The sequence below is a fragment of the Rhinatrema bivittatum genome, chromosome 1 (assembly GCF_901001135.1).
Source record: "Rhinatrema bivittatum chromosome 1, aRhiBiv1.1, whole genome shotgun sequence".
In the NCBI taxonomy this organism is placed as follows: domain Eukaryota; kingdom Metazoa; phylum Chordata; class Amphibia; order Gymnophiona; family Rhinatrematidae; genus Rhinatrema; species Rhinatrema bivittatum.
The window spans coordinates 651,906,826-651,934,235 of NC_042615.1; the positions used below are offsets into that span (position 1 = coordinate 651,906,826).

Genomic DNA, 27,410 nt, shown 5'->3' on the forward strand with positions numbered 1-27,410 from the left:
CAACAGACTGCTGAATCAATGTCCACTCTACGCTCTCCCGAGCCACCATAGCTCTTCCGGAAAAGGCTCCGCCATCTCCTTCGCATGAGGGGCCAGCTTCCAGAAAACTGTCCACTGAAAACGAGAGAGAGCATCAGCAATGGTGTTCTGCACTCCCTGCATATGTTTGGCTCTGATACTGTCGTTCAAACGCAAGCAATATGCTAACAACACTTGCAACAAGGCAGAAACCTTCAAGCAATGAGCCGATAACTTATTGATAACCTGCACAATGCCCAGATTGTCACACCGAAAGACCACCCGTCTGTTGGCTAACCGCTCACCTCAAATGGCCAGCACCACCACCACAGGAAATAACTCCAAAAAGGTTATGTTCTTAATTAATCCGCTCTCCGTCCAAGCCGCCGGCCACCAAAGCACGCACCACTACCCTTGAAAATAGACACCCGAAACCGGTGCTGCCTGCCGCATCCGAAAAGAGCTCAAGATCCTGGTTGGAAATCTCATCTTCTGGGATCAATGACACCCTATTGAATGACACTAGGAAGGATTCCCAACTCCCCAACTCCTCCTTAATCCAACATGTAACCCGGATCCGGTGGTGTTTCGCTTTGACGCCTCTCAAGCTCCAGCTGAAAGCCCTACCCATCGGAATCACCCTACAAGCGAAATTCAACGAACCTATCAAAATCACCTTCCTTGCATTCTTTACCTCCCGCACCAACTCTTGCAACTTACACACCTTATCCTCAGGCAACCTGGACACCAAACCCACATAATCCAACTCAATTCCCAGGAAAGTTAACCGCTGCGAAAGACCTTCCATCTTGTCCGCTGCAATAGGAACCCACAGACTTCCCGTCACTTGAATAAAACCATCCAATTGCATTTGGCACACCGGGGACCTGAAACTACCCTCTAACAGAAAATCATCCAAATAATGTAATAACTGGGAACAACCATTATGCTGCTCAGTGACCCACTGCAGAAAACTGCTGAAAACCTCAAAGTAAGCCCAAAATATTGCACAACCCATGGGCAAATATCGATCCACGAAGAAACTCCCTTTGAAAGAAAACCCCAACAACGGAACGCTAGACGGATGTATAGGCAACAACTGGAAAGCAGACTGTGTCCGCTTTCGCCATCCAAGCGCCCTGCTCCGCCTTCTGGACGAGTTGCAGAGCTTCATCAAAGGAAGCATTCTGCACTGAGCAGTATTTTCTGGGTATACTATCATTGACAGACTCCCCTTTCGGAAAAGGTAAATTCAAAATCAACCTGTATTTCCTCGGGATCTTCTTGGGCACAACTGCTAACGGCGACAAGTGCATGAACTTAAAAGGAGGCTCCGCGAAAGGCCCTGCTATCCTTCCCAGTTGCAATTCTGCATGAAATTTCTCACGCGCTATGTCTTCTAAACGCACTGAGGACTTTACCGTTCCTCACTACCCACTCCCACCCCCGTACCCCTGCCCCTTGTATGGAATCCGAAAACCCTCCTTAAAACCCCAGAAAAGAAAATGCGCCACTCCCTGATCAGTATAGTGCTGCAACCACCCCCGCATGGCTGCTAACATGACCAGCGAGTCCTCCTTTCGAAAAACTGCACTCATTACTTTCCTCCTTGCCAAGGGAAGTAGCCTGCGACTGCAAGCACTTGGAAGCCAGGTGCGCGCTATTGCAGGTAGCACATGCATGTCTGAATTTACAATCTGGGAACAAACACGTGACCTTGTTAAATCTCCAACATGCGTCCTGCATTCCTGATCCCCCTTTTTGGCCAGACCCAACCTTATTCCCCGCTCCAAGGCCCCGAAAAGAACTACCCCTCCACAACTGCCCCCAGATCCTCCACCCGCCCCAACAGATGTGGTCCCGCCCTTCTTTAGGCCACCGACACTTTTGTTGGTCATCTGTGTAAGCCACAGATTAATGTCCTGCGTGCCCCAAGACATGAACTTGTTGCCCGCCATCTTGTCTCTAAACTTCTCGTCATAGTTCAGCCATGCCCAGCCCTCATAATCCATGCTATCCCCGTAAACCAATAACCCGCCATACAGAGTGGGCTGATAAAGCCCGACTACACTTGCTAATCTGAAGAAACCTCTGACCCAATTCACTATGTTCTTGGAAACCTGAGTCCCCTAGTCTCCTTTCTTCTTTTTCTTCCCCTTCCTTTTTTCCTTTCTAGCCCCTCTCCTACCTTCCAGTAATCTAAAAATATTGACATATTTCCTTTTCTGAATCGTCTTCCTCAATTTATTAGGAACCCCCTCCCATAATTCAGTCAAAGATGCCAATGCTGGATGCCCCATATCCTGAGAGGGACCCCCCCCCCCAAGACACAAGACACGCTGGAAGTAGAAGTGGATGATGAGGAGCTTGTCTCGGACCCTGAACAGACATGTATGTGACTGCTTCCTGCTCCTTACCGACCCTTGGTCCCTTTTCTCACCCCGGGGATCAACATCAGCTGTTCCTGGACTCATACTGAGCCTTCCACCGTGAGCCCCTCCAAGCTCACTACCTGGCTCACCAGATGTCGTGCTCCTAGGGAAGATCTGGTCCCTCCACGACTCAGTCCTGGAAGTGCCGGGGTAAACTGCCTCCTGAGAGCCTGTAGGAAGAAAGGGAGAAGCCGCAGGGCCTGCCACTGCACCGAACTCACCCTGCCCCAGAGCTCCCCCTCTTCCCTCGCCTAATACCAGCTGCTTTCCCCCTCCACCCCACAATCCTCGCTCCAATTGTCTACCCCCCACACACTCATTTCCTGAGCCCTCCAACACTTCCCCCTGTTTCCCTCTGCCAAGACGGCCATCCACCAAAACCAGAAAGGCGATGGCTGTCCCATGTATCCACCAAGCTATCCCCTAAAGCGTCCCGGGGCCTGCTTGCCCCCGACTCTGGAGACACTAGAAGACTGTAAACCCGAACCGCTGCCGTAAGGATCAAGGGCCCTGGCCTTGCTGCCACCCACTCTAGACTTCTCCCCCCGCCCCACGAACCAAAATGTGCTGCTGGGCCTACCCAACTCCTTAAAACAACCCACCTCATGTGAGGAAAAGGCCACCTGCTTCCTCCCAGCAATGGCGGCCCTACTCAAATCAGAAGCTTTTACCTCCCCCCCCCCCCCCCCCCCCTAAAGGCTGCCTGTGCTTTATGTAAAGCAGCCAGGCCCCTTTCCCCGCTCCTTTCAAACTCTCTGCTGCTCCTGCTCGGTTTAGGGATGGGCACCGCCTCAGACCCAGCAGCCCCTAAAGTTGGACTGCCTGGGGCAGCAAACTCTGTCCTGGAGGCATTAAGGAATAAATCTAGCGGACCAACGCCTGCTAGGTTGGCCACTGCGCGCCGCTCAACGACTGAAATGGACCAGGATCCACTTCCAGCCCACTCTAGCCCGAACTGGTGACTGGAGGCAAAGCACTGCACACACTTGCCTGCACCGCTGCATCGACCCTCGCCATGGCTCTGGGGTCCGTCTGGCTGCGCCCCTCCATCCATTACTGGGCCTGGTAGCCGGCACGCGGGCACCCGAGTGACCGCCCCCCTCACACCCCTTCCTTAGAATGCTCAAAGCTCGAAAATCACGTGGCGGCAACTACACCGAAGGCCACAAGACAGCTAAGCACCCGAACTCTGAACAGAAAATGAGAGAAACAATGAGGGACGAAATAGTAAGGAAGAGAAAACAAAATTCAACAGTAAGGAGGAATAATACAAAATTAATCAATTAATAGCTTAAAACAAAAAAGTCGCCCGTTCGCAAAAATGCTAACACCCATAGCAACAACGAGCCACGCACCCCTACCGCTGCTACCCCGCCTAATGCCAGTATACGCACTGCGCTATCAGGCACATAGCCGAGGAACCAATCCTGATTCAGCAATTTAAATCCTAACCATTCTTACAGTTGGACATGGCAGATTATTGATCCATATAGGCACTGCAGTGAAGGCCACTGTGTACTGTTGTACTTTAAATAGCAGAATTTGAAATGTCTACTAAGCATAAGCAGTATAGATTGTCTTTGTGTCAGCTATGATTTAGATCTGAAAAATAAGAGGAGGTCCATATTCAAAAGCCATTTAAACGGATAACTGAAAAGTTATCCGTTTAAATGGCTAATTTGGCAATTTTCGCCCCTTATCCGGCTACGTTATAGCCGAATAGCTACTTATATGGCTTTAATTCATATTAAAGGTGATATTAATTGATATTAAAGGTGAGCCAGTTGATACACTGTATCTGGATTTCCAGAATGTATATAACATAGTCCCTCATGAGAGACTTCTAGGAAATTAAAAAATAATGGGATGGGGGCAGTATCGTATTATGGATTGCGAGCTGGATAAAAGAGAGACAACAGAGTATATGACTAAATGGTAAATTTTCTCAGTGGAGAAAGGTGAATAGGGGAGTGCTCCAGGGATCTCTTCTGGGACCACTGCTTTTTAATATATTTATAAACGACTTGGAAAAGGTGAAAACGAGTGAGGAGATTAAATTTCCCGATGATACCAAATTATTTAAAGTTAAATCACAAGAGGATTGTGAGAAATTACAAGAGGACCTTGGAAAACTGGGAGACTGAGCATGCACATTCAAAATAAAATTTAATGTGAATAAATGCAAAGTAATGCACTAAGGGATAGATTTTAAAAGGTTTATGCAGACATACATGTGCGCCCGATTTTATAACTTGATACCAATGTATTTTTATTCTGACTTTACTATTTTATTTTCACTTTTATCACTATTTGAAGTTTTAGTTATTTTAATTTCTTTATTTTATTTTTATTTTGAAATAATTGTAAATTGTTTTGTTCAAATCCATTTGTTATAACAGTATATAAAAAGTTTTAAATAAATAAGTTATAAAATCGGGGGTTGGCGCACGCAAAAGGGTGCACAATTGTGCACCTTGCACGTGCCGAGCCACGCTGCCTTCCCCCGTTCCCTACCCCCCACCCCACCTTCCCTTCCCTTCCTCTATCTCCCCCACCCTTTCCCCCTACCTTTTTCTTTTTTTTCATGTTTTAAAACTTACTTCAGCCCTGGGGCTGAAGTAAGTTGCGCGCGCTGGCCAACTGCCAGCGCTCGATGCCCCGCACAGCGGCAAATGGCCGCTGTGCCGGGAGCCTCTCACCCCGCCCTGCCTACAGACCGCCCTACCCATGCCCCACCCCACCCCCCTCCCCTTTAGTAAAGCCCCGGGCCTTTTGAAAATAGGCCCGGCGCGCGTAAGCCCAGGTACGTGCGTAAAACCTTTGAAAATCCAGCCCGTAGGGAAGAGTATCCCAAATTATAGCTACATTTATTTATTTTATTTATTTATTTAATTTTATATACCGACAGCCGTTTGCACATCGTGCCGGTTTACAAGTAACTTACAACCATACCTTTACAAATAACAGTATGTAACATAAATGCAGTAACAGAGCAAGAAACTAATGCAGAAACAGAGCAAGAAACTAAATAACTTAGGGAGGGAGGGGTAGGGGTAGTCATGACAAAGGGGGGGGGCGGGGGGAGGGTGAGGACAGACACATGGGGATAAGATATGTACAAGGGATTCAAGCAATAAATTGATATGTATAATGGTTTTATACAAAGTTGTATAGACGTGAAAACAAAAGTCATTGGGGTGAGGTGGTAAGTGTGACTTGTACTAAGTAACATGTTTTAAAAGCAGGAAGCTACATAATTCAAGGTTCCATATTAGGAGTCACCATTCAGGAAAAGGATCTAGGCATCATCGTTAATATGTTTAAAACTTCTTCTCAGTGTGTAGCAGCAGTCAATAAAGCAAATAGAATGCTAGGGGAATAATTAAGAAAGGAATGGAGAATAAAACAAAGCATATCATAATGCCTGTGTATCACTCCATGGTGTGACCTTACCTTGAATATTGTGTGTAGTTTTGATCACCACATCTCAAAAAAGATATTCTGTAATAGAATTAGAAAAGGTACAGAGTAGGGTAACCAAAATGATAAAGGGGATGGAACAATTCTTCTATGAGGAAAGGCTAAAGAGGTTAGGACTCTTGAGCTTGGAGAAGAGATGGCTGAGGGGAAATATGATAAGAGGTCTATAAAATAATGAGTGGAGTGGAATGAGTGAATGTTAATCGGTTGTCTACTCTTTCAAATAATACAAAGACTAGGTAACACACACTGAAGTTACTAGGTAATGCATTTAAAACTAATAAGAGAAGATTTTTTTTACTCCACCCATAGCAGCTCTGGAATTTGTTGCCAGAGGATGTGGTAAAAACCATTAGTGTAGCTGCATTTAAAAAAGGTTTGGACAGGTTTCTGGAGGAAAAGTCCATAAACAATTATTAAGGTGGACTTGGGGAAGTCCACTGCTTATCCCTGAGATAGCAGCAGGGAATCTGTCCGCCCATTGGGAATCCTGTCAGATACTTATGACCTGGATGGGCCACTGCTGGAAACAGGATACTGGGCTTGATGGAACTTTTGTCTGACCTAGTATGCCAAGTCTTATGTTCTTATAATTTAGTTGGATATAAAAGGAGTGTTCTAGGGGTATTCCGGGGAGGGATTCATTTATCTAGCTAATTTAGCCAAATATTGGATATATCTGACTGTTAGCCGGATAACTTTAGGTGGCCTGCTTCAGAGCAGACCTAAAGTTATCCAGCCTCTTGTGGCCGGATAAGTAGCTACTTACCTAGATATCTTCAGAGATATCTGGGTAAGTAGGGCACCTTTAAAAAAAAAAAAAAAGGTTGCAGATCCCCAGCCCAATGCCCATCCCCCCACCATCACATGTCTCTAACCCCTCTGCTGTCCCAAAAAGATAGCTTCAATCTAAAAGCAAGCTTTTAAACTTAGACAACTAAATCACTGCTGGCTCAGGCCTCTCCCCTACCTCCATGCTAAAAATAAATCTTTAAACTTGCCTCTTCTGCCTCCCCCCACAACCATCCCCCCTCTCCCACCCCAGAGTGAGACCCTCCCATCCACCCTTTACTTTCAAACATAGTCCCTTTTTTCCTTGCTGAGATTTCTGTGCTCTGTGATCCCAGCCACTTCCAGATTTACTTAGATAACGCTGGAAGTGTACTGTTTAGTGTAAAAGTAGGGTTCCAGTGTTGTTATCTTAGGATGGAAGCAGCTGAGATTGGAGGAGGGTGTCAGCCTGGGATTGGGGGATGACTGGGGGGGGAAGAGGCAGAAGAGGCAAATTTAAAGATTTTTTTAGTGAAGAGGAAGGCCCAGGCTGGCGGCGATCTGATTGTGTAAGTTTAAAGGCTTGTTTTAAGGATGAGGCCACCTCTGGGAGGTGGTGGGGAGCATGAACATTAGGCCCTCCCTGCAGAAATAACACTGCAAGCAGACATTCAAAAATTCAAAGCAGGACTTAAAACCTGGCTAGTTAAATGCATGTGCAGAAACACAATGACAGATCAACATAGGCTTAATGCAGTTTTTTATACTTACTTTACTCTTTTAATTTACTTTTAATAATTTACTGATACTTTGACTCATTATTATTTTAATCATGTCTTAATATTTTTATTATTTTATACTAGCTATAAAGATGTTTCTTTTTATATTTTATACCTGTGTTCTTACTTGATATTTTGATTTGACTAAGTATTGTATTTTCTTGCTTTTAATGTATTGTACACCGTTGTGATGGTTTTACTGATATGGCGGTATAAAAAACCAATAAACCATAAACCATGGTTTGTTTGGTTTTTTTTAAGGTGCGCTACATACCTGGATATCTCTGAAGATATCCAGGTAAGTAGCTAGTTATCCGGCCAGATAACTTTAGGTCTAACCAGCCATATTCAACCAGTGGCTGCTTAGGGTTAAAGTTATCCACTTGTTTGAAGTTATCCAGCTATATGTAGCCGGATAACTTCAAACAAGTGGGACATTTAGCCTACTGAATATTGGCCTCAAAATAAATATAAAGTATGGTATTGATAATTATAAAATTGAAATGGAAGTATTTCTCATTCTGAATATGGTAAGATTTGTGAACTAAGCTGCTACATAATTTTATTGGGAAGCAGAAAAAATAATCTGTTACACTCTGCTTTTGTGTTAATCAACATATCTTACTTGTGGGAGCTGGAGTATTTCCTCCTTGCTCTTTATTAATTGACAGACGCATAATATGATGCTTTCAGATCTTTGAATAATTTTCCAGTTTGCCATGCAGAGCAGATCATCCTGATAGTGGCTGATTGCTCTGATTCTGACTTTTCAGTAGTTTTTTACACATGATGTGACATGGGAAAAAAATCTTGTGATATATTTAGCCATAGGTATAGTGTCCAAAGAAATAGGAAGGGAGTAATTTCATCTATACTGGAATTTTCTTTTCCCAGGGCTTAAATATTTGCTCTGATCAACCAGCTCTGTTCCTTCTCCTGAGACAAGTTCAGTGTAAACAGCTCCTGCAGTCGCACAAACCGCTTTCTGAAGCCATCTTGGAGGAACTGAAAAAAACAGTTATGTCCAATTCCATGTCACTGCCAGCTTGGATTGTAAGTTTTTTGTTTTTTTTTTACCCTCCAATTTTTCCTTGCTCCCCTCATTTAGTGTATACTCAGAGAATCTGGGAAGAGATTGTGGGTTAGATTTCAGTTTTGGTCAGAAGTAGACCAAATAAAATGCAAAAAATGCTTGCACATGAGTTGCATGCATAATTTTAAAATAGCATATCTTTTGCCCAAAGATTTAAGTTCCTGAAACTTGAGGAAAGGAAGAGTCTACAGGAAAAACATGAACAAGCAAAAACTACAAAAAGTGCTGCAGGACTTTTGCCAAAAGTGTTAAATTCAAGAATCTGGCAAAAGTTCTGCAGTACTTTTTGCTTGCAAATATTTGTGTGTGTGTGGATTTGGGCAAAAGATGTGCTATTTCAGAACTGTGCAGAAACCTTATGTGTCAATTTTAATTTTCCCCCTATCCCCTACGTCTGTCCAAAGCTTGAATCTGTCACACAAAAAGACTATGAAATGCACCTACTTTGTATATGCTAGAAGTGTATATTTCTCCCACTTGTTCTCTTAATCTACCTGAATATGCTGATGATCCTCCTTGGTAAGGAGCAACAGGAGAGAGAACTCAGAAACCCCTTCCCTCTCCCAACTCTAGAGAGGTGCTAGGATTTCACCCCCTTTCCTCCTACTTCCTGGAAAGGGGATAACAAGTAAAACATTTAAAATTGTTTTTTGTAATTATTTTGGATAACTTTTGTGTCCTGAGTGATATTGAATAGGTTTGGTGGTGATTAAGTGTGAGTGATGTGTCTGAGTGCTGGAATGTGAATGCACATATACAGATAAGTCCCAGTAATGTAGGTGTGAGAGTGAATTGAAGGATGATGCATGAATGCTGGCTTGGGGAAGGTGTAGAGGAGAACCATTAAAGACACTTTCAGCAGACTAAGGAGTATATTTTTACTAAGCTGCATTATTGAGCCACAGGGAAAAATTACCTTGGGATTTACTAACCTGTGGTACCACAAGTTAGTCAATCCCAAGGTATTAAATATCATAACGCATACTGGCAGCCCCACTTCTAGGGGGTCACTATTTTTTAAAGGATCTATACCTTCCCTAGAATCCCCTTCCCAACCCAAGTATAAAAACCCCTGGGGGTCTAGGGAGACTCCCTCTCCTCAGCCACACCCTGAAGAGGCAAAAGTTTAAAAATTAAAAAGAAAGTAGCCTTGCCTTGGTCCTGGTCTTGGTTCTGTGACCCCTCGCCCATTACCCAAACCATGCCACCTTGATCCAAAAAATTATTTCTTCCCCTTCCCTATACCTCAACTCCCACCACCACATCACCCTCAGGAGCATAGGGCTGCTTCTGCACCCCATGTCATTTTCAAAGGGTGCCAGCCGACACCAGAGACACCTTTCCACCTATCTCCAAGGGGACAGGGCTTGGGTGTTGGTGCTGCAGTGTCAGGACCAAGACCACAACTACTTTCTTTTTTTTCTATACCTTTGTAATCCCCTTAATGGACAAGGGCTTTTGGACACGCGTCCAAGCGCCTGTAAACCATGCGCTCAGCCGAGCGCACTATATTGCATCGGCCTGCTAGTGTGCAAAATTTCAAATTCCACTTCTTAGCTATACAGTAATATGTTTACCAAATGGTAATGTGCTGCAATGGCTTAGCAAATGGCCCTCTAAATGCTGTTGTGAGAGGACTCTGAAACAAGACTTTGAAAAAAGTCTTTGCTGAGGCTTTTTTCCAGTTCAATTCAAATAAAATCAGATACAGTAAAAGGGAAGATAGTGACATAGTGCAACTTCCATGATTTTCTGTGGGAGGAAAAGATGATAAAGCAAACCTTTTTCTCCAAGGACAAGCAGGGTGGTAATTCTCAAATATGGGTGACATCAGATGGAGTCCCAATGTGGAAAACGTCTATCAAAATTTCTAGAACTTTGACTAGGCACACTAGCATGCCAAGAATGCCCTATACTTATATTTCAGAGGAGCATGGGATAAATACTGTGGATCCCTAAAGGTTAGAGGATGGGAATAAATAAAAAAGCTTGGGGGTAACCTGCACGGAGCTGCAGTTACTAACTTGGGAAGCTTGCTGGGCAGACTAGATGGACCATTTTAGTTTTATTCTGCTGTCATTACTGTGTTATACCACAGGTCCACGCAGGGTCCCTCTCCAGTCTTTCTCTTTCCGTGGAACTATAAACCTCGTGGTGCAAGTGAGCTCACTTTGGCTGTTTTTTGGTCTTGTGGAAAACTTTTCCTCCTCGCGATTTTTGCATTTTTTCCATGTTGTTCCATCACAGGATCTCTCTCTGTACCTTCCCGTAGTGCTCCTAGTCAGGGTTTTGGCAGTTCTGGTAAGTTTCCTTTCGTGGTCAATGCCCACTGGCCATCGCCACCCTGCCACCATAGTTTCAGGTTCATGCCCCTTTTGTTTCGTCCGACATGGCCACGTTCTGTTTTCAGTGATGAATTCTGTGCGCGAGGACCATGTCCATCACTGATCCACATGAGATATGTGTCCTCTGCTTAGGGGCATTGCATGAAGTCCAGGGTTGCCATTTATGTACCCAGATGACCCTGAAGGGACGTCTATTTCGACTCGACAAGGTGGAGCAGTTCGGGTTGAAGAAATCTGAGACATCGGCAAAGGCAGCATCGGCATCGAAGGACCAAGAAGCCGCACTATTGGACACCGAGCCATCGACATCGGCGGATAGGGGTGCTGGAGACCGACCACTGTCAGGCTCCTCTAGGCCAAGGATGTAGGGTTCCTTGTCTTTGGCCTCGGCTCTTGGGAAGCACTGGGCTGAGCATCAATGGAAGTTGAAGAAGCATCGGCACTGTTCCCCATCGATGCATAGTGTCGGGCACAGGGTTGCACAAGCTTATGCCACGATGTCCCCGAAGCAAACCTGTGGTGAGGAGTTCCTGTCCTCCATCAGTGCCAAGGGTCTGCGACACTCTCCACCGGTCCTGATGCCAGTCAGTGATCCACCTCAAGGGTCCAAAGAGGATCTGGCCACCCCTCCTTCCTCCCAGTTGGTGTTGATATCAACGTTTGATGCTAGAGCACCAAATCCAGCTAGCAGAGGTCCAGTTGCTACAGGGCTTTGGACCTATGGCACCGGATCTGGTGCCGCCCGTCCTCAAATTGCTTTGGAGAAGCTCAACATACTCATCAGTGCGTTACCAACCCAGCTAGTGTCAGTTCCCGGGACAGCTTTGGTACCTGGCAGGGCACTGAAGCCTCCTCGTACCAATACGATGGCCATTATCGGTTCCTCCTCTGAGGAAGCTCTACAAAAGCCGGCAGAGTCTCTGAGGCCTGCCACCCCCTGTCCAGCTTTACCAGTGCCTGCACCTCTGGACGAAGGCCAGGCACCTAGGGATTCCTCCCTTGTTGCTTACTGTGAGGATGAGAAATCCTATGACCCCTGGAGAGATGATGCTTTGGAGTCCTCGGGTCTCTCATCAGACCCGTCTCCTCCAGAGGAGGAAAGGAAGTCTCCACCTGAGGACTTGACCTTCATAGGGTTTGTGAGGAGAAGCTATCCCAGTTCAATTATTAACAGAGGAGGATGCCAGGCATAAAATGCTTGAGATCCTCCAGCTTGTGGAGCCTCCTAAAGAGATCATGGCATTCCCAGTGCATGAGATCCATAAGGAGCTGCTGCTGAGGGTATGGGAACACCCCCTCAGAGTGCCTCCCATTAATAAAAGGTGGATGGGATGTACCTCATCCAGAAGGCTGTCGATTCGATAAGCATCAGCTGCCCTACTTGTCAAGAGGGCCATGCACTCTTGGACTATTCCTCGGCGCCCCCAGGGAAGGACCATAGAGTGATGGACGCTCTTGGGGGGAAGGTATTTCAAGGTGCCATGCTCATTGCCCACATTGCTACCTACCAGCTCTACATGAATCAGTACTTACAGGACATCTGGAAGCAGGTGCAGGAAGTGGCCAAGCAGCTGCCTCAGTAACAGCAGGACATCCTCGTGTTGCTGGTGCTTAAGGGCCTGGAGTGCGGAAAACACAAAATCTGAGGGACTTATGATGTTTTTGAGATGGCATCAAGAGTCTCTGCAGCAGAAATTGGCGCCCACAGAATGCCATGTCTACGGGCCTCAGATCTCAGACTAGAAGTATGGGAACGACTTGCTGACGTGCCATATACTGGGGAGAATCTCTTTGGAGATAGGATGAGGGACACTGTGGCCCAGCTTCGGGACCACCATGAAATCTTCCAACAGCTCTTCGCCAGCACTCTGGACCTGTCTTCCTCTTCTAGGAGGCCGGCTAGACAGGGGCCAAGGAAGTCTTTCTTTTGCCAAAAGAAGTACTATCCTCCACCCCCTCGCTCCCGACCACACCATCAGAGCTCCTGTGGCCATCCTAAGCACCAGAGAGCTCCCAAGCCCCAGCTGGCTCCTCAGTCAACTCCAAGGACAGGGTTTAGACTGGGTCATAGGGAGCATAGGCCAATGTGCCTGTACCCAGGATGCTGGACAAGCTGCAATTCTTTGCAAACCAGTGGCCCAGTATAACAGTGAACCAGTGGGTTCTTTCCATGGTCCATCAAAAGTACCAATTGAATCTATTGGGTATCCCATCAAATTGCCCTCAGTGCCCATTTTGGGGACTGATAGCTCATCAGGAGATACTACTAGTGGAGTTCTCCTCCCTCTTAACAGCAAGGGCAGTTGAGCCAATATCAGGGAAAGAGGGCAGGGATTCTACTCTAGATACTTTATGATTCCAAAGAGAACCTGAGAGCCTTGAACAAGTTTCTTAAAAAAGAAAAGTTCAGAATGGTTACCCTGGACACCTTGATTCCTCTTTTACAAAAAGGGACTGGCTATGCTCCCTCAATGTAAAGGATGCATAGACTCACATTTTGATCTACCCCGGTCATAGGAGGTATCTCCGATTTATGTTGGAAAATCAGCACTTCCAGTACCAGGTGTTGCCATTCAAGCTAGCACAGGGCTCCACATGTCTTCACAAAATGCCTGGCTGTAGTGGCAGGGCACCTCCGCAGATTATGAATACATATTTTCCCTTATCTGGATGAATGGCTGGTCAAGAACACATTTCAGACAGGTGCATCAGATCCATGTGCTTGATCATCTGGGTGTTGGAGTCACTAGGGTTTGTTCTCAACTACCCAAAGTCCAATCTCAGCCCATCACCTAAATTGGACTTCATAGGTGCCCTGCTAGGACACGGCTCAGGCCAAGGCCTTCCTGCCCAACCAGAGGGCTGACACCCCCGCACGGGATAGCAAATTGGATATTCCACCTCTGGGGCAGCCAGACATAGATCTGTTCGCTTCCCCTTGCAACAGGAATGTACCTCTGTTTTGCTTCCTATATAGGTCAGATGGCATATCAGCCTTGGACACCTTTGCTCATCCTTAGGGCAAGGGTTTTCTGTACGATTTCTTCCAATTCTCTTAGTGGCAAAGACTCTCTTGAAAGTTCGCAAAACAGGGGGCTATGATCCTCTTAGCCCCTCATTGGCTGAGACAGTTCTCATTTCCACTCCTACGGGATATGTCTATCTGGAGACCAATCAGTCTGGGAACTTCCCCAGATCTCATCATGCAAGATCAAGGCAGACTGTGGCATCCCAACCTTCAGGCCCTGTCGTTCACAGCCTGGATGTTGATAGGTTAATCCTGCAGCTACTTGTTCTTTCAGAATATGTCTCTGGTCCTGGTGGCGTCTAGAAAGCCTTCCTCTAGAAAGTCCTATGGACTGAAGTGGAGGAAGTTTTCCATGAGGTGTGGGCAAAAGGCCCTAGATCCTGGCCCACACAAAACCTGCTTGATTACCTTCTACACCTATCGGAAGCTGGCTTAAAGACCAACTCCATTAGAGTTCATCTCAGTGCAGTTAGCACATACCACCAAAGTATAGATGGTACACGAATCTCTGCACAGCCTAAAGTTGTACTATTCATGTGGGGCCTTCTTCAATTCAAGCCTCCCCTAAGGCCTCCCACTGTGTCTTGGGACCTCAACATGGTGTTATGTCCTTTTGAGCTACTGTGCACCTATGACCTGATGTACCTGACCTGGAAGGTCAAATTTTGTCGGCTGTCACCTCAGCACACAGGGTTAGCAAGTTCTAGGCCTTAGTGACTTAATCAGTTTACATTAAGTTTTATAATGGCAGGGTGATCTTATGTATGCACCCTATGTTCCTGCTTAAGGTAGTGACAGACTTCCATCTTAACCAGTCCATTATCCTGCCAACATTCTTTCCAGGCCCCATTTGCACCAAGACAAATGAGCACTGCACAATTTGGACTACAAGCGAGCCTTAATCTTCTATCTAGAGTGGACAGAAGGCCATAGACATGCTAAAGAGAGAAAGCTCCTGGATGGAATAAATGGCAGTTTTATGGAGCAATTGGTTCAGGAACTGACGAGAGAGTGAGCAATTTTAGATCTAATACTCAGTGGAGTGCAGAATTTGCTGAGAGAGGTAACTGTGGTGGGGTCACATGGTAATAGTGATCATAATATGATCAAATTTGAATTGACTGGAAGGGGGAGAGTAAGTAAATCCATGGCTCCAGTGCTAAAGTTTCAAAAGGGAAACTTTGATAAAACAAGAAAAATAGTTAAAAAAAAAAAAAACTGAAAGTTGCAGCTACAAAGGTAAAACATGTGCATCAGGCATGGACATTGTTAAAAAAAAAAAACCATCCTAGAAGCACAGTCCAGATGTATTCCACACATTAAGAAAGGTGGAAAGAAAGGAAAACTATTACCGGCATGGTTAAAAGGTGAGGTAAAAGAAGCTATTTTAGCCAAAAGATCTTCATTCAAAAATTGGAAGAAGGATCCAACAGAAGAAAATAGTATAACGCATAAGTGCTGGCAAGTTAAATGTAAGACATTGATGAGACATGCTAAGAGAGAATTTGAAAAATAAGTTGGCCATAGAGACAAAAACTCGCAATAAAAACTTTTAAAATATATCCAAAGCAGAAAACCTGCTAGGGAATCGGTTGGACCGTTAGATGATCGAGGGGTTAAAGGGGCACTTGGGGAACTTAAGGCCATTGCGGAAAGATGAATCGATTTCTTTGCTTCTGTGTTTTCTGACGAGGATGTTGTGGAGACATGTATTCTGGAGAAGGTTTTCACAGGTGATGGTTCAGATGATTCTGAAGATGTAGTAGGCCTGATCGACAAACTGAAGAGTAGTAAATCACCTGGCCCGGATGGTATACACCTCAGGGTTCTGAAAGAACTAAAAAATGAAATTTCAGACCTAATTCAATTAATTTGTAACCTATCATTAAAATAATCTATTGTACCGGAAGATTGCCAATATAACTCCAATATTTAAAAAGGGATTCAGGGGTGATTGGGAAACTATAGACCTGTGAGCCTGAGTTCTGTGCCAGGCAAAATCATGGAAACTGTTAAAAAGAATAAAATCACAAAACATTTAGATAGACATGGTTTGATAGGACACAGCCAGCATGAATTTACCCAAGGGAAGTCTTGCCTCACAAATCTCCTACATTTTTTTGAAGGGGCGAATAAACATGTGGACAATGGTGAACCAGTAGATGTAATGTATTTGGATTTTCAGAAGGTATTCGACAAAATCCCGCATGAAAAGCTTCTAAGAAAACTAGAAAGTCATGGGATAGGAGGCAATGTCCTTTTGTGGATTGCAAGCTGATTAAAAGACAGGAAACAGAGTAGGATTAAATGGTCTGTTTTCACAGTGGAACAAGGTAAACAGTGGAGTGCCTCAGGGATCTTTACTTGGACAGGTGCTTTTTAATATATTTATAAATGATCTGGAAAAGGGGTACGATTGAGGTGATCAGATTTGCGGATGACACAAAATTATGCAGAGGAGTTAAATCTCAAACAGATTGTGATGAATTGCAAGAGAGGGCCTTGTGAGACTGGAAGAATGGGCATTCAAATGGCAGATGACATTTAATGTGGACAAGTACAATGTGATCATATAGGGAAAAATAACCCTTGCTGTAGTTGCACAATGTTAGGCTCTATCTTAGGAGTTACCTCCCAGGAAAGAGATCTGGGCATCATAGTGCTTAATATATTGAAATCGTTGGCTTGGTGTGCTGTGGTGATAAAAAAAAAGCAAACAGAATGTTAGGAATTATTAGGAAGGGAATGGCAAATAAAAGGATGGATGTCATAATGCCTCTGTATGACTCCATGGTGAGGCCACATCTTGAATACTGTGTACAATTCTGGTCATCGTATCTCAAAAAAGATATAGTTGCACTAGAGAAATTGTAGAGAAGGGCAATTTAAAAAAAAAGGGCATCGCACAGCTGCCCTATGAGAAAAGGCTAAAGAAGTTAGGGCTGTTCAGTTTGGGAAAAGGGACGACTGAGGGGGGGATATGATAGAGGTCTACAGAATTATGAAAGAACTTGAATAAGTTAATATAAATCGGTTATTTACTCTCTCAGATAACAGAAGGATCGGGGGCATTCCATGATGTTAGCAAGTTGCTCATTTAAAATGAATCGAAGAAAATTCTTTTTTACTCAGTGCATAGTTAAGCTCTGGAATTCAGTGCCAGAGGATGTGGTTACAACAGTTAGTGTAAGTGTAAAAAAGGTTTGGATAAGTTCCTAGAGGAAAAATCCAGAAACTGCTCTTAATTTATAAACAATAGTAGCTCGTGATTTATTTAATGTTTGGGTACTTGCCGGGTACTTGCCAGGTACTTGTGACTTGGATTGGCCACTGTTGGAAACAGGATACTGGGCTTGATGGACCCTTGGTCTGACCCAGTATGGAATATCTTATGTTCATCCAACTTTTTATTTCTTTTGATAAGAAAGGTTGGACATTGCCATTGCCAAAAAGACACACTATGCAATTGTCTAGCAGATTGCATCTCCTTCTGTTATGCCCTGGCATGACTGCAACTTAGGGGTCATGTCAAGGCTCATTCTGTCAGAGCCGTGACAGCGTCAGTAGCCCACTCCGAGAAGTTCCCATGGAGATGTGCAAGGCTGCGACATGGAGTTCTCCACATACTCACATCTCACTATTGTCTGGATAGGGATGGCCAACATGACAGCAGGTTCAGCCAATCTATCAATCTGTGTAAGGTTTAGAACCCAACTCTCCACCCCTAGGGCCCATTGTTTGGGTTAAGGCTATGTCACCCCTTATGAACAGCACTATTGTTGTGCCCATTGGCACCTAGTTACTTGTCTGTTGGTCCCCTTTTTTGTTGCGGAGCTGCCTGTAACTAGGGATTCAACCATGTGTGAGGACTACCATCCTGATTATCCCTGGAGAAAGTAGAGTTTCTTACCTATAAGGTGTTCTCTGAGGACAGCACGATATTAGTCCTCATGAAACCTGCCCGTTACCCCATGGAGTTGAGTTTCTCCTATTTTTTTTTATTTTAATTATAATTCTATGATACAAGACTGGAAAAGGACCCCGCATGGACATGTGGTATATGGCATGCAGGGCATGCTCAGAATGCCTAGTCAAAGTTCTAGAAACTTTGACATACGTTTTCTGCATTGGGGCTCTATCTGATGTCACCCATGTGTGAGGACTAACATCCTGCTGTCCTCAGAGATCTCCTATTAAAGGTATGCAACTCTGCTTTCCTCCCACTCAAATAGGAGATATGTGGGCAAAAAGGAAGAAAACTAGGCTGATCAGGATTAAATGTGTTCAGAGTATAGCCCTCATGGAGTCCAATAAAAATTACATATTTAGATTGATGAATTACCTTTTGGGGTGAGAATAAAGAGATCTGGTTTCTTTTGTGTTCCAACTTTCTTTTTCAGTACCTTCTGAATATGTTTTCAAAGGTTTCAGAGCTGCACGAATGGCAGCCAGGTATTCCTCTTTTATGATCAGAGATAGAAGAACCAGATATTCTGCAGCAATTATTGGAAACCCAAAACTCTGAGGGTAAATCAAGCACAAAACAATTTCTTTAACCCACTTAAGATCCCTTAGATGACATGTGATAGCTGTACAATTGGTCCACAAGTTCCTCATCCAGGAAAAAATTGACTGTTTTCCACCCAATTAAAATGTTCTCCAGTTTGACTGCCAAACTAAACTTTTGTCTGAGAGCTGTTTTTCTAGTACTTGCCCATGGTGTCTGATACAGAAGGTGCACATTGGTCAAGATTGGCCACCCTTGTTGGTGTTACCCAGCTATGCCTGCAATATCGTTTATACAATTGAACCCTCCATACTCTTTTTTTTTTTTTTTTCTTCTGTCCCCCGTAAGTGCAGTGTGGCCTCTTTTTCTCTGGCTCAGTCTTTGTTAAACATTTTACCATTTTGTTAAGAATAAAACAGCTATCAAATGGTCAATGAAAGAGAATACTTGGCAAACACATTCCACAAATAAGAGAGAGATAATCGGAATTTTTAAATCCACTTTATATGAACCAACATGCAAACTTCTAAAAGATAATGAACTACATGAATTTTCAAGACCACAAAGATCAACTATGAGGTCACAAAAGTGAATGCATATACAGTATCATATTTGGCTAATTTTTATATGGATCAAATAAGAAATGTATCAGCTTGTCCAGTTTTCTCTGGGACCAATATGGCTAATAGAACTTTGTAGTACAAATACGTGTTGTTTTTTTTTTTTATAACTTCTGTGATTAGTTTGACATTTCCTAATTTAATATAACCCACTCTGAGCACCCTTGGTAGAAGGGTGAGCTATCATATCCAAAACAATAAACAGTTTCTTGCTCTGTTTTCAGTGGCTGGCAGAAGTATACCAATCCCAAGGAATGATGGTTGCTGCAGAAATGTGTTATAGAAAGAGCCTACAGCTGGCATCACAGCAGAGTAACTGGAATGGGAAGCTATCCAGTCTGCTCCGACTAGCTATGCTAGCTCTTAAAGTTTGCTTGGTAAGGTAATTGTTTAAAGCACATTCACTAATGAAGACAGACTTGTACTAATATCACTGATGATTTGGCTTTGAAACATGGAAAGATAAGATGAAGAATAGAGTTAAGAACTAAGAGGTTGATATTCAGAAGATTTTATTCTGCAAACTTATGTTAGCTAAACAAACCCTGAAATTTGAAATTTCCGCCCTTCTTACCGGCAGAATTGTACTTGAATAAGTAAAGTACCTGGCTAAAATTTAGCTGACTAAAATTTATCTGGATAGCACTGATATTTACTGCTAGCCAGATAAACGTAGCTAGGTAAATGCTGCTTTGAAGTTACCCGGGTAACTTTAGCTGGTTATATTCAGCAACAGATTTATCTGGCTGAGTGCTGCTGCATATCCAGTTAAAGTTACCAGAGTGACTAGCCTGCTAAAAATTTGACCTCAGAACTAAAAAGAAATGGAAATGTTGATAATGGGACTTAACTTTCTATGCAATAAGTTTTACCTAGGGCATGCTAAAATGTGATCTCAATAGAATGACCACAGTGGTAGAGTGGATGTCAACAAAAATAAGTGTAGCTTCTGCACTAGCTGTTCCTGTGCTAATTGGCCCAAAATGAGAAGTAGATACCAGAAGTAGAGGGATTGTGGATGCCCTTCAAAGGGCTATACTCAGACAAATGATGATAGAACCCAAAGGGGAGAGAATTTTTGAATCTGGTGTTCACGAATGAAGACAGTGTCTCAAATGCCTGGGTAGGTGCCCACCTTGGCACTAGTGATCATCAGATGGTATGGTTGGATATAACGGGTCAAAAAGGAGGGAAATCGCATGAAGGTCAAGGTCCCTGATTTCAAAAACACACACTTTGGTAAAATGGCTACATACCTTGAGGAGGAGCTAGAAGGCTGGGAGGAAGTGGGTGAAGTGGAACGACAGTGGACCAAATTAAAAGGAGTTATAACAAGGGTAACAAACATTTATGTAAAAAGAGTAAATAAAAGTTAGAGAAAAAGGAAACCGATCTGGATCTCCAAGGTGGTGGCTGAGATAATAAAGGCAAAAAGATCAGCATTCAAAAAGTACAAGGGAACTCAAAAAGAGGAACACAGGCAAGAATATTGGGTTAAGCTGAGTGAAAGAAATCAGGATGGTGAAAGCTCGCGTAGAAGAAAAGATTGCCAAAGAGGTAAATTTTGATTACAAAACATTTTTCAGTTATGTTAGTGAAATGAGGAAGACCAGAGGAGGCTTTACAATATTGAAAGGAGACAAGGAACAAGGTATAGAAAAGATGAAGAAATAGCAGAAGTATTTAACAATTACTTCAATTTGGTTTTCACTAAGGACGATATTGGAAAAGGACTGTGGCTTGCTAGCAAGAGTACAAATGAGAGTAGTGTAGATACATCCCCATTTACATAAGAGAGTGTTTGGGAGGAACTAGGCAAAACTGAAAGTGGACAAGCCATGGGGATGGATGAAATACAGCCAAAGATACTTAAGGAGTTCTGAGAAGTGCTGGTGGTCCCGCTGAGGTACCTGTTCAATAGACTCTTGGAGATGGGAATAGTGCCGGAGGATCGGAGGACAGTTGTGGTCCTGCTTCACAAAAGTAGCAGGGAGGAGGCTGGAAACTACAGGCTGGTTAGACTTTCGTCAGTGGTAAGAAAATTAATGGAGCGATTGCTTAAGGAAAGGAAATAAACTGTCTGCAATCCAATGGGTTACAAGATAGGGATGTGCAAGAGAAAACTTTTGTTTCCTTTTGTGGGGATCTCAATTAATTTCTTTAGTTTCAAAATAAAAAAAATGTTCTCATTTGATTTGTTTTTCATTTCTTATTAAAATCAGTGGAAGAAGCATTACAGCCTGTATTGGGCTCCAGAATTGGGATTTTCTAATCACTTGTCTTAGAACTTGTGGGAAGAAATCATCAGAAGGGAGAAAGAACAGTGTAAAGTGGCACTAATAAGAGGCATGAGTAGCCTAAGGTTCTGTAAAGGGACAAAAGGGTGCCAGCATTGGCAGGAATTCTCCAAATCACTGTGAAAGGGGCAAAAAAACAGCAAAAGTGGGAAGAACACCACAAGGCACCTGCAACAGTAACATGAACCCTTCATGGTATCTAGAGTGGCAACCTGACACCAAAAGTGGCATCGGCGTTCTAAGGTGACATGAAGAGGGACTGAAGTAGAAAAGGTGGCAGAAAAAAGGTGGCAGGCATTGATAAGCAACTTTGCTTTACCAGTGCTAGAACTTTCCTTACTATTTCAAAATAAATTGTACTGGGAATATTTAAGAGGTACACACAGCAGATAGCAGTCGATGCGTTTTATAATCTCGTTTATTTTTTAGAATAAAAAAAAATGTTCAGCAGCTTCTACAACCTGGGCGGATTGTGGGAAAATAGTGGCCTGGGGGATTTTTCTCCATACTGGCCCATGGGTACCCAATTACACATACAATTTAGTGAGTCACCAAATACAGAATAAAGGGACCATAAAATATATACAAATGCACAGACAAACTGAACTGGAAATCACAACAAGTTAGACTGTATGTAATGCAGCAATGGAAAAACAGAAAATACCATCATTCCTCATAAAACATTAAACAATAAAATCAAGAACTATAAAACATCACAATAGGAAAATCATACTAAAAATATATATTTCAAAATTGCTGATGAATAGAACCTCCAGTAATTTAACTCAGGGAAATTTTCAAAAATTTGTATATAAAACCAATAAAATATTTCAAAAAGCAGACATCAAATAATATTCAATAATTAAAACTAATAAGGATTTTAAAAAGCCCCTGCTGTCCCCTTCTGTGGGAGCTCTTGATTTCCAGTCACCCTGATATTGTCGAGGATTAGGAGGTTATCCTCTCTCTCTCACACATACTGTCACATACATACACATTCATGCTCTTATATCCACCATAACCTCTCGCTCTCACTGACACTGACATACTCTCAGGCTCTAAGACACTCTCTCCCCCTCCAAACACAAACTCTTACTCCATTGGATTTTCTCATACACACTCATGCTCTCACACTCACTGGCTCCCTCACATACACACAAACACACACACCCAGGCAGGCTCCCATTCATTTTCACACCACTCCCTCCCCACCCCCCAGACATGCACACATTCATTCTCACACACACAGACCCCCAGGCAGGCACCCATGCATTCACACACATACACCCCCGGGCAGAGTCCCATTCATACACATGCACACACTAAAGGCAGACCCCCCTCTCTTTTGCCAGCAACCTTGGAGCCTCTCTCATTCCTCTGCTGCCACTGTCACTGCTGCCACATGGCTATTGGGGAGGTGCCGATTGCTGCTACTGACACTGAAGCCCATTCTGCTGCCTCCTCTGTGCAGGCCCCACTTTCTCCATGCTGATCTCGTACATTGTGAGATCCGCATAGAGAAAGTGCTATTCTTGCACATTCCCAAAGATTACATGTGCCAATCACTAAAAAGTAATTTATTTTTTTTTACCTTTGCTGTCTGATCTTAGTTTTCTAATTGGTTGGTCACAGGCTTTTTTTTCCACCTTCCCTTTCTTATTTTTTTTGCCATTTCCTTTTATATTGTCTCTTTTTCTGTTTCTTTTCTCTCCATCTTCTTCCCTCAAACACACAGTCAGGTTATCATTCTCACATGCATTTCTCTCTCTCACACACCCACAGGCTCTCAATGTCGCATGCTCTCTCTCATCAATCATTCATACACAGTCTCTCTCTTGCACCTGCTGTCTGACTCATACACACAGGCTCTCTCTCACTCCCACATGCTATCTTGCTCAAGCACAGGCTCTCACTGTCACATGCTCTCTCTCATACAATCATTCATACACACAGGCTCTCACTGTCATATGCTGTGTCTCTCACACACACAGAGGCTGTCTCTGCAAACATTCAGGTCCTCACTCCCACACACAGTGTCTCAACTCATCTCATACACACACACCCTCTACAGGCTCTCAGCCTCTCTCTCACCTCTGGGCCTCCTCTTCGCGGGTCGCCGCAGGATGGGCTCTGCAGCGGCCCTGATCTTCTCGGGCCGCGGCGACTTGGGATTCGCGGCGGCCCGTAAGCGCTGCTCCTCTTCTGCACGCGCTGATGCTCCTCCTCCTTCCTGCCCACGTGGCTCCGGCAACGTTTACTTCCGGAGCCGCACGGGCAGGAAGGAGGAGGAGCATCAGCGCGTTTAAACGCGATCTTTTTCTTCGGGCCGTGGTGCCGATCTGCCTGTCGCAGCACCGCATGAGCCTCCCTGTGCCCGGGGGCATTGGCTCCCCTCGGGATACCACTGCTCGTGGCACCCCAGGCCTAGTGCTTCCGCCGGCCCTGCCCGCAGGTTTCTCTTCGGGCCGCAGCGCCAGCAGACCCTCTTCTTGTCTTTGGCCGGGAAGTTAAAAAAAAAAAAAAAAATCACGTGATGGGAGGTACCGGCCCACCGGGGGAAGCCCGATCCCCCGATAGGCCAATCCGCGTTGTCTACAACCCTTAGTTGCAGTTGTGTGTGTTTGGAACAATATCAGGAATTATATTAAACAGAATCTGATTCATACAGTATGTGGTATCATTTCTGACATCAACCCTATATATACCAATCAAATCAAGTGTGAAAGAATTTGTAAGTTGCTGTTATGGCTGCTTCCAGGTATCAGAGGAATTACAGGAGAGATGTTTAAAGAATGTCAGAATTAGATGTAGCAATATTTGTATTTGATATAGTCTGTCTGAATGATAGTCATGTGCACTTATGAAATTCTGCCCCATATACAGAATGCTTTTTTTTTTTTTTATTTTGCCAGGTTTGCTAGCAGAAGTTCAGTGTATTGCTATATAATGTTTGTTTCATCTTTAGAGACTTCTTTTATGGGTTTCTATCATTCTACTTCCTCAGCCCCCATGTGATCAACCACCATCCTATTCTTGCATGGCAGCAAGCATTCAAAGAAGCATGCAAGGAAAAAGCTAGGTTCATCAGCAAAGCTATAAGCCTAATCCTTTGGGCAACCTTGTATCTGTATCATTGAGAAACACATTGATATGTATATCTCTATTCCAATATAGCTAGAGCTATAATATTGATGTTACATTTATAAGTTACTGTGTGAGGAATGCACATATTCATTCTTTAAATTAATAATGTGTAAGGAGTAAATGTATTTTCCCCCCATTGCTTTAACAACAAAGAATGAGTAGTCATCTCTTGTCTAATAGAACCCACTAGAATTGATGATTAATTGAATGGCAATGGCATTCTTTTTTGCTGAGAAACAAATATTTAATTAGTATTATTATTATTATAACACCACCATGAAAGTGTTTGAATTCTTATTAACAACAACATACTCATATCCCAGTAAAATTTTACATGCTGTATTTTGATTCAATACAGGTTAAAATTTCAAGTGATCACTGGCCAGCTCTCGTTCAAGAGGCAACATCAGAAGCTTTGAAAATTTCATTTTGCCCTCTTGCTGTTCTGCTTCAAGGATTGCTACAGTTCAGTGTGAAAATGGGAGCAAGGTAGAGAAAGTTCTTGCAATATATTCTTCCTATGGATGCTATTTTCTTGACAGTAACATGCTTCTTCGTGAGGACAACAGATGTTTCCTAGGTAGGTAGCTTTAGAAGCTACATCAAAATGGCAGATATCAGGATTTAGAAAGGGAAGTTGCTGCCTTGTAAAAAGCAAACTTAACATGCTTCTTCCACAAGAGTGTCTGAATGCATCTTCTGGTGAGATTGCTGGACTGCAGTATTCAAAAAAGAGATGCTGAAAAAAGCAAAGTTTGTCTCTGGGTTGCCATTTAACATGTTTGGGCTGGTGTTAATGCAGCACGAGTTGACATAGTTCACTCCTACTTCCCAGGGAACTGCTTCAGGGACCAGGCCTGAATCAACCTCAAATAAGATATGTCATTTGGTAACATATACATCAGCAAACCACATCTTCTTGCCAGTGTGGGATCTCTTTAGGAGATTACCTATTTTAACACACTTTCTTTGTTCTTTTGATCTTGAGCTCCCCCTTGCTTGGTGCTATCAAGCAGTGATGACACTTAGTCACTCTGTTAATATTGCCTTCATTTTACTTTCATGAAAAGAGATATCATAATCATATGCTAATCTGTAGAAATCAACAAATAAAGATCAATATATCATTTCAGGTGCTGCTCAATATTAAACAGGGGGTCATTAATTAGTACATAGTTTTTAATTGGAGCTTTGCACTTTTGAGTAGTCTTACAACATGATGTATTTCAGTATAAGGTAAAAAGCTTTTGACCAGTAAAAGTTCTGTTTGAAATACAGTTAACAGTTTCTGTACCTTATGAATAATAATCTGTGCCTATGTACAGTCTTTTCTTCTCTAAACGTTTTATCACTGACAGTAAGCACATTTTTGTTTATACCAGTTCTGGTCAGTATAAAACACTGACCGGCTTCAGCCTAGCACCTATTGTAGTTCACATAATTCTATCAGGTCTGCACAGTGAGCTTAGCTTGGCCTTGAAAAAAGCACAAACAGGCCTAAGGCCAGCTTTCTAAGATTCTACAATTTCTAACAGGACAAGCAAGATGGTAGTCCTCACATATGGGTGACTTCATCAGGATGGAGCCCAATCACGGAAAATTTCTGTCAAAGTTTCCAGAACTTTGACTGGCCCCTAGTGGGAATGCCCAGCATGGCACTAACCCTGCAGCCAGCAGGGGCCCCCCTTCAGTCTTCTTTTTTCCGCGCAACAGTAGCCTTGCGGTTTAGGAGCTCCAAAGTGATTCCTGATAGGAATTTTCCTCACGGAATTATTCAAAGTTAAATTGCCCCACAGAGGTCCCTCATCTAAACCTTCTTCGACCGCAGTACTCCGGTAAGTTTTTCTCCGTTTTTCCGTCGATTACAGTCGAGTTTGGCCCTTGTGGCCTACTGGCCACGGCTCGATTTTTTTCAATGGCCATGGCATCGGGGTTCCGTCAGTGCCCGGACTGTACTCGCACCCTGTCTATCACGGACCCCCATGGAGTCTGTGTAATGTGTTTAGGCCGTGAGCATGATATCCTGACTTGCACCAAATGTGCCCTCGTGACACCAAAAGGTCGCAAAGCCAGAATGGAGAAGATGGAACTTCTTTTCCATGCTCAGACCCCGACTCCATCCATCGCATCGACGTCCTCGGAACCGGCACCGTCGACTTCACGCCAGCATCAAACACCGACCAGTGACAGACCACCATCAACGTCTTCACGGCCATCGACACCCGCTACTCCCCCTCAGGATCGAGGGGATCACAGGGAGAAACATAGTCATCGACATCGCAAGACTTGGACCGTTGAGGTGTGAAGTCATCGACCTCGCCACCGTCGAAGAAGCCCCGTCCAGGAAAGGCACCGACCATTCCTGCGACCGGGTCATCGAGGCCACCCTCACCCGATCGGGGCTTGGGAGCCACGATTCCGCCTGTAAAGATGGTCCCTCCGGCTGTGCCTCTGCCTCCCTCTTCTGTTCAGGAGCCAGGGCTGCTTGCTCCAGGTCTCTGAGAAGAACTGGACCAGCTGGTGCAGGAGGCCATCGACAAGGCGATACAACGTCTCTGGCATCAACATCGGCACCATTTGTGGAACCTGTCACCGACCGGATTCCCACAGCGCTGGCACCGCTGCTGTCCAGGATGGAGGCGCTGATGGCCGCCCTTCCACCGATGGATCCCAGGTCTCCGATGGTTCCGATGCCCTCCCCGAGGATGGCTTCATCAGGAGGAGAAACACCGTTCCACATTCCTCCATTGGGAGTTTTACCTCCGCCATTGATGCCAATACGTCCCTCGCCACCGATTCATCCACCGGTGCCGATACGTCCATCGGCGCCATCGATGCCCGCACCGATGCCTTCCATGCCATCATCGGTGCCTCCGGCGATTCCTTCAATTTTTTC

The 27,410-nt window shown here is 44.1% G+C and overlaps 1 protein-coding gene across 2 annotated transcripts in view; it reads left to right on the plus strand.

Annotated features, from left to right (window-relative positions):
- Positions 1–27,410, plus strand: part of TTC37 (tetratricopeptide repeat domain 37) — a 539,154-nt gene that overhangs the window by 480,599 nt on the left and 31,145 nt on the right. For both annotated transcript variants that reach the window (XM_029573103.1, XM_029573110.1), the window contains exons 37-39: positions 8,375–8,533; positions 19,298–19,450; positions 24,873–25,003. In XM_029573103.1, coding sequence (XP_029428963.1) covers positions 8,375–8,533; positions 19,298–19,450; positions 24,873–25,003 — 443 coding nt within the window. The remainder of the gene's footprint in view (positions 1–8,374; positions 8,534–19,297; positions 19,451–24,872; positions 25,004–27,410) is intronic.